The sequence below is a fragment of the Ostrea edulis genome, chromosome 1, assembly GCF_947568905.1.
Source record: "Ostrea edulis chromosome 1, xbOstEdul1.1, whole genome shotgun sequence".
Taxonomy (NCBI): Eukaryota; Metazoa; Mollusca; class Bivalvia; order Ostreida; family Ostreidae; genus Ostrea; species Ostrea edulis.
Window position 1 is genome coordinate 100515309 of NC_079164.1, and position 11722 is coordinate 100527030.

Here is an 11722-nt window from a genome sequence, read left to right on the forward strand (position 1 = left end):
ATTCTCACTTTTAGATAGCAATGCGTATGGAAAAGTATTAACTGGTTTGATGCAGCCATGACACGAGTAGAACACGAGCATGCCACCTCACAGTTACGAACCAAAGGGTATATCACTGAACTACCGCGATCAGCTCCATATAAGGACTAGTTGAACATACATGTAGCTAGCAATGAGGAATCTTGCGCCGAGAGATCCCCCCCCCCCTCTTCCCTTCACAAATATGATATTTTATATATAGATGTCGAAAAAAGCTTGCATGTACGTTTTATTTTGTCAGCACGCACTTGTTCCAGGGGACTTCCAGGGGCGGATCCAGGAATTGTGGTTACGGGGGCGCCACTTTATGAGGCAGGGGGTCTGGGGGCCGCCTTGAGGCGGCCCCAATGGGTCCAGGGCAAAGCCCTGGTAGGGGTCCAGAGGGCGAAGCCAGGGCTTGAAATATTTCATTTTTGATAAAGTGAAATTAGTAAAATGACGCAAATTTTAAGGGTTTCTGGAAAAATTAAGTTCTCTCAATAAAGTAATTCAAGAAATCAAAAGATTTTGTCATTTATTTCTCCGGGAATGCAAGAAATTATTGCTTCTTTTATCTTTTAATATATTTTTCTAAACAAGATACCAAGATTTACCTTAAATTTGAAAATTTGGGTGGGGGGGGGTTGCCGACTGCGCCCCCTCTTAAATCCGCCACTGACTTCGCCCTCCCCCTGCAACCCCCCTCCACCAAGGCTTTGCACTGGACTCACTAGGGATCTTAACCCCAGCCATCCAGCAGTTTACTGCATCCTTTCGTTCAAAATTATCTAGATCAGCCCGTGGTTAAATAGGAGACTAGTTTGAATATGCTGATCACATTAGACGCATAAAAGCGATCAATTAATTGGGGGTGGGGGGTGGGGTTACGCCATTACACTTAGCAAATACGGTACATTCCTGCGAAACGTGGCTCCTGAACTTTACCTCTTCAACATCTCGCGCATTACCAAATTCGATAAACGATAACTTAAGATTAATCCATTGAATAGTTTTAACAAACCAAACTCAATGTTAACAATTTGTGGGGACCCAAAGGCCGAATTAAGTCCCCCGAATCTACTGAATTCTGCCAAAATAAAAATGTGCATGGTTTTCTGAACAGTTCTATTTTTTTAATGATCGGGGGGGGGGGATTCGCCATTACTAGAGTTAGCTACGTATTTTCAAAAATAACTAGTCCTGCATGGGCCTGATCGCGGTAGCTCAGTAATATATCGCTTGGTTTGTGGGCGAGAGGTCGTGAGTTCGAGAACCGTTACTGTCATTGCCACATCAAACCTAAGACATAAACAAAGACAGTGATTGCTCCTTTGCCAAACACTCGGCATTTAAAAGTGAGAATCACGGGTCTTTCCGTAATGACCTTAAAACAGATATTCCGTATCGCTGCACAGGCGTTAGCACGATAAAGAACCGTCATTGCTACGGCCCTGTGTGCTAAGCACGTCTACAGATTGGTGGTGCAGCGGTCAAATGTAGCCTTTCAATTTGAGGGTTCTTTACTGAAATCAGTGCAGATAGTTCTACATCATTTCAAAAATCAGAAACATAACAATCCTTTTGTCATTACACTTGTGAGCAGCATAGATCCAACAATGTGCCCTGTGGCAGCTCTGCATCGCTAGTTATCACATTTCAAGCATTCTTCGGGACCCTTATTCCAGTTCATAGGGGAAAACCCTGTTACATATTCTTATGTCTCCACTCAACTCTATGCCGCTGCAACCTTTGCTGGTCTGAACCCAAAGTTGTACAAAGGTCATAGTTTTAGAATAGGTGCTGCTACATATGCCACAAGTCTGGGTTATTCTGAGAATCTGATCAAACAATTAGGCAGATGGAACTCTAATGCCTTTCGTCGCTACATAAGAATACCTGCGTTCAACCTTTAACTTATTTTCTACCCCATCCTCTGATTTTTTTTTTTACTTGGTAGTCAGGGCGCATTCAGGTTCAGCAACAACCTTTGGCAGGTCAGTGTCTAACTGCTGCTAAAGACTGCATCACTTGCGTGCATATATCAATTGAAAATTTGGGCAGGTCAGTGTCTAACTGCTGCTAAGGACTGTATCAATTGACTGTTATATCAATTTTAAGACTTCGAGCAGGTCAGTGTTTAACTGCTGCAAAAAGTTTGGTACTATGTAAATATTTAAACAAAATAGGTTTTTTGCAAGTTGGTATCTGTTATATTTTCTTTGTAGTAATTCTTTTTTGCAAGTTGTAGAGAAATTTTTTCTGTTTTATATGCTACACATTGGTACTGTATACATTGCTATATGTGGTTGGTGCAATATACCTTACTGACTCACTTAGTTACGCTATCCTTTTATACACAGATATGTCCAAAGTATGTCTTGTTATATACAATATCCTTTATGTTATAGCACAGGAATGTGTCAACTTTGGTAACCATATACACTGTTAATTGCAATCGGGTCAGTATTTAACTGTTCATGTGTGATAGATGTTTATTAACTCTCCACAGTCAAACTAGTTATTTCTCTCTGCTCACCTTGGATGGCGCCGATATGATACTGTGTTTCATATCTTGTGGCCTTATTTGTTCGCCATCTTTTTGCTCTGGGTTTGTTTTGATGAATTTTTATTTGTCATCTTATAGCGTAGCATTATTTAAGTTATTTTGTCTTCTTTGGGGGAAATCAGACTTTGAGTAATTTAGCTTTGCAGGTACTTTCATGTAGAATGTATTATCTGATTTCCCCCAAAATCTTATGTTGAAGATTTCTTTCGTCATTTGGTATTGTAATAAATGACAAATTTTCAATCTCAATCATTCTTTGTTCAGATTTTTTATGACAACAAAAACGAGCTACGGTGAGCAGAGTTTGGGTAATAGAAGCTGATAAACATAAATGACGTTAACTAATGAAATCCTTCGTAACAAATCAAAATAAACATTCCCTGGATACAATACAAATGAAAAATTATACAATGCAAATGGAAAATATAGAATACAAATGGAAAATTATACAATACAAATGGAAATTATACAATGCAAATGAAAAATTATACAATGCAAATGGAAAATATAGAACACAAATGGAAAATTATACAATTCAAATGGAAAAGATCAAATATTGCAACGTTTGACATGCCATAGAAAACAAAGTCACCCAGTTTTTAACACTCCTTTGAAATGAAAGAACATGACCGGGAAGATTTATTTTTTTATTGGCAAAGAGCTCATTAGTTGTATTATGGGTTATGAATATGAATATCGTTTTCAAAAAATCCCTTTAAAGAAATAACTACTATGAAATTATAAATTTTTACGTGTTTTCAAAAATAAAATCCCCACTGTCAGATGACTAATGGGCAATAAATAAATGACGGAATATTTATCTTTAATTTTCCTCTTTTTTCTGACTGCACGCAATGCAAGAACTACCCCTGATATGATGTATATATATCTCCCTCTCTCTCTCTCTCTCACATTTGCTATCCACGTAATGCTGTGCTAGATATCAAAACGAAAGTTATCATATCAAGAAAAGACACGCATATTTAGTTGGCTGACCTAGTTATGAATTCATATTGTTGTTGCTGTGGATATAGACAGGTAAGAAATTCACATTTTGTGCAAAGAATGTTATGCAAATCCTGATCATTTGACGTAATTAAGATTTATAATAGATTTGAAAACAATGTTTATACTGTGTGATACCTGTATGTATGTTTACACTTTCTGTCAGTACGAGTGAACTTTACAACCTTACACCCCTTATACACTGTGTATATCAGTTCTACTATAATGCCCGTCATATATCTATCTATCTATCTATCTATCTATCCATCTATCTGTCCGTCCGTCTGTCTGTCTACCTTCCGTCACTCCATTTTGCAATGTCTCTGATCAACAGCTTTGTGAAGCAGAAACAGCAGAGGATGTTAAGTAAAGGTTCATTTGAATTTTCACTCTAATTTGAAACGTGCTAAAGTTACTCCAATATTCAAATAGGGTGACAAAGCCAATCACGCCAATTATAGACCAATGCCTTGGACAATGTATTAATAGAATTTTAAAAATGTGTGGACTTTCAAATATATGGCACCACCAAGAGAACGTAAATGAAAAATTGATAACAAATACTGTCAAAGACTTAAATATCAATTTATTCAAACATGGTCGAGCGATATGTTTAATTCATCTAAAGGTAGAATATACAGAACTTTTGAGATAGACTTTGAACTTGAAAAATATTGTAGAGAAATTGTCTAAAATATTCAGAACTATTCTTCTTAAATTTCGCACCAAAAATCATCACCTTCCAGTAGACTGGCAGATGGATTAGTATTCCATATAATGAAAGATTTTGTGTTTTGTGTAATGAATAAAACATTGCAGACGAATTCCATTATATATTAGAATGCAGTGCGTTGTCAAATTTAGAAAAGATTACCTACACAATATACGTATAAACGAGACCTAACTTTATTAAATTTCGTGAAATTATGTCAACCAGTAAGATTTATACACTTGAAAAACTATATATGTTTATCTCAGAAAATTTATGAGTTCGTCTGTCCTCCTTTACATATTTTGGAAATATTTTCACTACATGTATATTGTATATTTGTACATACTCTGACCTTATTCGTACTCAAATGTATGTTTATCTAATGTACCTCATGTACCGTATATAATGTGGTTTGAGCTTGGATGTAGTCACCCACACAAATTAAAATGCTATCATTTTGATGCCTTGGCAGTACAAGCTTGACACAGTCAGTATTATATCATGATCCGAAATCGAGGCAATTTGGTGAAGAAAAAGAAAGAAGGTCATGAGGCTGAATGGTTATTTTTGCTTCATTTTTTAAACGATAACCATTACGGTTACCGTTTAAAAAACGAACCAAAAATAACCATTCAGTTGCCAGAGTTTGAAAAACATGCCACTGTTTTGGTCACGTGATACACGAGTTCGGATGACCTTGAAGGCTCATGACCTTCTTTCTTTTTCTTCAGATGTATCTTTTGTACTTTGTAGTAAACGAAGCATAAAGATGGAAGCTTGGTCTGAACTTCTGCTAACATTTCTTTTTGTACGCTCAGTTTATTCCATGAAACAGCTGGGTAAGTTTGTTTTTCTTACAATGGTGCACTTTTGGTAGAACCTGCTAGTTAGAAAAGATAACCAATTCAAGGAACTACTGTTTTTACAGAACACTTGCAATTTGATATGTTGATACGTGTTGGAAAATCATTTCTCACCGGTTGAGTCATTATTCTTGCACCTAAAACTAGATAATTTGACTTTTAACGTTTAACCAAATAAATATCATTTGATATAACAATGTAAACGACTTTGTGCTTAGTTTCAAATGATACAAATTCTCATTCTCTCTCTCTTCTCTCTTTCTGTTAGTTACAGGCCATTTAAATTATTCTGTTCTATTATGTAAATAATTGCGCCAGTGAATGGTTAGGCATAAATGAATTTATTGTATTCACATATAAACACGAACTTTCATCAATCCACGTTGTTATCTATTTTCATCCACACCAGTCATGGTAGATTACATTTTGCAAGTTGATTAAGTAAAACAGAAACACATAATTGATTTTATATCATTATATCTATTTCAGTTTTTTGTCTTGGATGTAATGCTTGATTTCTTCTTATCTAACAACATTTACTGACATTTCGTCAATATCAGACCTGTGCTGTTTCTATTTCCAGAAATGGCCTTGCAATACATCTATCTATCTATAGATTAAAATGAGCTTAGTACATGATATGGAATAACTTTCTATATGATTGTTTGCATTGTGGTTTCAAATTTCCCCAGTGTTTGCATTGGTTTTATATTAAAACAAACAAGATATGCGATCCGTAATAGTAAATAAGAGAAATAACGATATATCATACAGTGAAGACGCTTAGAAATAGGGAACATGCTTATAAGGAATAAACGCTTATAAGGAATACACGCTTATAACGAATACACGCTTATAACGAATTCACGATTATAACAAATACACACTTATTGCGAAGTGATGTGTATTCCCCTATGATAGGAAGCTATCTAGAATATCATTAGATATAATAAACTTTGGTTATAACGAACCCTTTTCCACTGGCCCTAGACGTTTACTATAACCGTGTTTTACTGTACCAATATTTTCATATTGTTAGACGGATCTTTACACACTGATTTTGACTGCGTATTACTCCTTTTACCTGATCGAGATATGCATGTAGGGCAGGTGTGACCTGTCGACAGGGGATGCTTACTCCTCCTCTAGTATGTCCAGGAATCCGCGTTTGCCCAACTCTTAATTTTGTATGATCACTTCGTTATTTTCACCTTTTCATTCTACAGAAGGACCGACACAGTGCGTCATTATACAGGATAAACAACAATACATGTTGCCTAAGGGTACGTGAAAATAAAATTATATCACATTATATCATTACAAAGTATCACGTGTACATTACATTATTTATTGTATTTACATTATTACAATGTATCATCACGTGTATATTATATCATTACAATATCATCACGTGTATATTATATCATTACAATATCATCACGTGTACATTGTATCATAACAACGTATCATAACGTGTATAATCATAAAGTGATTTTTTCCTCCACATAAATAGTTATAATTCCTATGACAATTGTAATCAAATGCACCATCATGTCACCAAAAGATAAACTGAAACGGAACACCTTTATTGGATTTCTTAAAAACAAATCAAACTTAAATTTGAGTTTCTTTTATTTGATCAGTCAAATTTAAGTAAAATTTCAAACATACGTACAAGTTTCTACAGTGTGTGCAGATATGTATAGAGGAATACGATCCAAGATAAGTATAAGATAGATGTCATCAGATTTTTTTCTGCTAATGTCGGAGTTCACCAAGTTGAAAGTTTATCCCGCTTTCTATTCTCCATTTATATTAATGACCTAGAAGAGTTTTAGATAGAAAAAAATGTTGGTTTACAAACAAAGTATTAGTACTTCTATCGAAGATGAGTTGTTTTTGTACCTATAGTTTTCTATATCATTTTACGCTGATAATTTTCTGGAAGTGGATCTTTTTGTAAAGCCAAAAACATCTAGTCGAACAATCACAGAAAGCAATGTAGGGCTTTATTAGAAAAATAAGACAATTCAATTTACCATTAGAACACCAGTTTGATTTGTTTGATAAAGTAGTAATACCTCTATGGCTGTGAAATATTTGGGGATATAAAAATTTGGATGTTATCGAAAGAGTACATTTAAAGTTTCTGAAATATATTATGAAAAGTTGTACGCCAGCATGTATGGTCTATGGTGAATCAGGTTGTTTTCCTCTGTCTTTCTTTATATATTCAAGGTTAATCTCGTATAGGACAAACATGTTTCCAGGCCAAGAAAATAAAACTGTGTTTACTGTATATAGATATTTATTTAATCAATGCATGTACAATAATGAGATTGTGAACTCATGAGTTATTTTTATAGGAAATGTTTTAGATTCCTGTGGTTTTTCTAATATTTGGACAGGACAGCGCTCTGTAATGTTTAATGTCAAATGGATTACTGCTGTAATTAAACAAAGACTAAATTCGCTGGCGAATACCACTTTATCGTAGAATGTAAATCCCTATTCACTTTACGGAAAGAATGTTTGGCTTCTATATATTGCCACATACCAAATACATAAGTAAATGTGAATAAACATCAAACTTTAAACATTAAAAAAAAAACTTGCATCTTTATTAAAATTGAGGAGTTAGATTGGTGTCCTTCCTGATGACGTACATATTCACACCGAATTCCGGAATCTTTTTGTATGCATTATTCCCCACCTCTATTTTGTGCTAATGAATATATATGTGCATGTATTATTTATATAACTGTATCCTTGGCAATATTGTTTATGTAATTATAAAATTATATTGACCGGGTACATGTATGTACCTCATGCGCCATTATGAATGGTTTGAGTGAATAATTGAATTGTGAATTGTGTCCAGCGCTTGGGAAAAGAACAGTCACTATTTATTTTTAACGACTTGCGTCTGTAGCAGCAGGTGCTCGAACTCACGACCTCCCGCTCATGTAGGGAGGTCTGTACCAGTGAACCCTCAGTCACTGAACTATCGAAAAAAGACAAAATAATAGAAAGGGGAAAAAAACTAGGTGTCGATGGGATTCATTTTTGTATCTTGCAATATGTGGAATTCCTATGATTTGCATCTAAAATGTTCAATATACATATTTAGTTCCAGATTTTCTCATCAACACAGCAGCAGCAGCAGCAGCCTGTCAAATCAGAAAACAAGGTAAGTCTCTAAGTCACAACAATCTTAACACGGGGGCGGACATGAAAGGACAGATAACACGTGCAAAATAAGGACAACTCCTAACCCTCTGACCTGCTTTGTAAGGACACGAGTGCACTACGAGGACAAACATTGTCCTTACGGGTATGCGAGCGCTCTCACACGTAAGCGTAACTCGCAATGTTAAAGGTTTAGATACAAGATATTAGATTAGTTGGAACAAGTGGTGTGGGGAGTGGTATTCACTCTCAAAAATATTTTTTTCTTCTTCAGAATTCAAATTTTAAAAGAGAATATTGAATCTTTCATGTATGTCCTTATAACTACCTGTACCTGAAATGGTACATTATTTTTGCCTTTACGATAGCATTTGTGAATTGTCTCCCAGACATTACGAGAACGTTGTCACTAGTTTCAGGTTTCGTTGGTGAGAGAGAGAGAGAGAGAGAGAGAGAGAGAGAGAGAGAGAGAGAGAGAGAGAGAGAAGAGGGAGTGAGTGAGAGTTCTTGTGTATAAATTGTGTATTTAATATGAGAACTTGTTATTTCAGAACGAAACGCATTGCAATGTGGCCATAGTGGTGTGTACATCAAACCCGAGTGTATCTGCACTGTCTTGAACGTACTGGAGGCCAAGTACCATAACCGTACTGCCTGTCCTAAAGCCGGTGAAAAATCGGACAGCGTACCGAAACTAAAATGTAAGGAGAAAGAGTGAGAGATTAGAATATGAAAAAGGAAAGTAAAGCTCTATTTGCAGCTGAAAACTACATGTGCACACAAAAGATATGAAATATTCTGATAACTTTCAGTTAACAAATTAAAAGTGCGGATCTAGAGGGGGTGGACGCCCTCCGTGATTGATCAAAATTCACTTTTTTACCTAGTTTTATGCAATACTGAATATTAAACCATAGATATTGATTGCACCTCCTGAAAATATTGCCTAGGGGTGGACTTCTTCCTCCGTAAAATTCCCAAATCAGAAATATTTTGATTTGAAAGGATCTCAAAGACGACCTACATGTATATCCTCCTCATTTTCTAACTCTGTGAAAAACTTTTTAGGTTCAGATTGTAAAAAGCACAGTGTCGATAACAAAGGGCCCTGCATTAATGGCGGGAATCTGACCTGTACCAAGGATGTGTTGGCACCGGAAATCGCGTGCAATTGTCCCAAAGGTTACTCCGGAATGTTTTGTGAAAGTAAAATGTTACAGGTACTAGTATTTTCTTCGTGTATCAAACAATGGTTGCCTAACCAACTTAACAAACTGTGTTTGGAAAAGGAATGAAAATGAAAAAAAAAATGGATGCCAATTTTTCAGGTGGTGAGAATATGTGATAGAATAACCCAAAATCTAGATTTGCGAAGTTGTGACATAACGAAAATGGACTGCATCACCTACAGTGAAAATAGAATATATACTTTCAAGTGCAATGAAACTAACTCCGATCAGATCCTGAAGAGGGGAGGTACTGTGACAATATTTTCAAATCAAGCTGAATATTCAAATATTCAAAATATCCCAAAAATTTGTATACAGTCATATTACCTAACAATTATTTTTGTCCACAGATCTACCTTTGTGCAGCGAAACAGAGATAATTGTGAAAGTCCTGGACACAACCACAGAAATAGCGTCAAGGCAAAACATGACCGGAGATCTAAGATCTGGTTCCGTTACATCAGGAGCTGGTAGCTGTACAGCGTCCCTGTCGATTCTCTTCATCATGGTGAAGAGTTTATTTGTTCTGGTAGAGAGATGAGATGGCGTCCAGCAAGGCCAGGATCCTTTGTCTTTCATTTTAAATGGCAAAACTTCAAATGATCTCATTGACCTTTAGACGTAAAAAATAATTACATGGTTCCGACGCCAAAAAGCACGGACGATTACCGTCGTTTTGAGTGACAGTTACAGTAGCTTAGTACTTCGTTACTAGCTTGAAAATACGGATGTATATCTAATTGCTGTGATAAAATTTAGATATTCATTTCAAAATTAAGGATTATCTCCCTCATGCATAACTCTGATCCTTATACGAATTTGACTCCAGTCTTTGGCACTCTGTTTTTCCTTTTAGTTCTTAAAAGTTTACTGTTATTTCGGATTTCAAAATTTCGGCTTGAGCATCACTGAAGAGACATTATTTGACGAAATGCGCATCTGAGGCATCAATATTGGTACCGTATAAGTTTTACATTACACAATATTTCAATATCACCATCATGATATCATTCATATTCTTTTCTTTTTTTTTTTTTTTACATATTATATATCCACTGGACTTACAGGCCACTCGTCCACTAAAAAATATTAAATATTCCGACTTACCTACTATATATTATGCCGTATACAGGTCTACATTTATAACACTCACATTTTACCGCCGCGGTGCCCAAGACGTTAGAACGTTCGCCCCGCATGCGGAAAGCCGGGGTTCGAATCCCGGCCGCGACAGACCTAAGTCGTTAAAACAGGTAGTGACAGTTCCATCGCCAAACGCTCCGCATCAGGTGTGAATGTCACGGGTCCTCGGAGATGACCTTAAGAACGGATGCCCCGTGTCACTGTTCGTTATCTTTATTTGTTCTTTATACAAAATTGCCCCATACTTCTTTTCTTTCAAACACTCATAAAATTTAAGGTAAATCATGGATTTTTTGTTTTAAAAAAAATGTTAACTATAAAAGAAGCAATAATTTCTTCCACTCTCAAAGAAAGAAATGACAAAATCTTTTGATTTATTGAATTACTTTTATTGTAAAAATGACTACACAGGAGATATATTTCAAGCCCTATAAAATCAAGGAGTTTCCACCCGTCCCCCTGACCCCCCTCCCAGCTTCGCCTTGGATCCACTGGGGGCCTCAAGGCGACCCCCCAAACCCCCTACCTCATAAAAGTTGCGCCTCCTAATTCCTAGATCCACCCCTGATATGCACATTGTATATAGTACATTGCTTGTTATTACGCTATTCGTATTATACATGTTTATAACTTTGTTCCTCCTATGTTGTTTGATATACATTTATGATTTATATATGAAGTTTGTTTTTCTGTTTGTCTTCTCTAACTATATAGTGGAATATAAAGGAAGATGTCCGGACAGAATGATTGAAAGTTTGTCAATTTGAGATGTAGAATAGCGTGATGATCTTGTTGGAGTGTTCCGGTTGACCTGACAGAGTACGCTGTATATATGAGCTGTTTGTCTCAAATGTCCCAAGATCAACTTATCCTTGTCTAGTTTTATGACGCTAAGCAAGGGTAATATGTTTTACGGCGTGACCGTGTTTGAGGGCGAAGCAAAAAAGTTTTGGCATTAGTATCTATATCCAAAGCAGGACAAAAGCAACCCGAAGTT

At 36.0% G+C, this 11722-nt stretch overlaps 1 protein-coding gene across 1 annotated transcript; it reads left to right on the top strand.

Moving 5' to 3' along the window:
• The first annotated feature begins 2892 nt into the window (after positions 1-2892).
• LOC125670065 (uncharacterized) lies at positions 2893-11419 on the top strand. The gene is made up of 8 exons (XM_048905003.2): positions 2893-3622; positions 5055-5140; positions 6391-6447; positions 8295-8354; positions 8905-9054; positions 9422-9573; positions 9682-9829; positions 9933-11419. The coding sequence occupies exons 2-8, from the start codon at positions 5071-5073 to the stop codon at positions 10121-10123; spliced, it is 828 nt and encodes a 275-aa protein (XP_048760960.2). The 5' UTR covers positions 2893-3622; positions 5055-5070; the 3' UTR covers positions 10124-11419.
• Positions 11420-11722: the final 303 nt, after the last annotated feature.

Excerpts from the sequence above, each read along its gene's own strand:
- LOC125670065 (XM_048905003.2), top strand. The coding sequence starts at position 5,071 with ATGGAAGCTTGGTCTGAACTTCTGCTAACATTTCTTTTTGTACGCTCA. Across the intron at positions 6,448-8,294 it reads ACAATACATGTTGCCTAAGG|TTCCAGATTTTCTCATCAAC; the intron begins GTACGTGAAAAT and ends ATACATATTTAG. Across the intron at positions 9,055-9,421 it reads CAGCGTACCGAAACTAAAAT|GTTCAGATTGTAAAAAGCAC; the intron begins GTAAGGAGAAAG and ends AAAACTTTTTAG.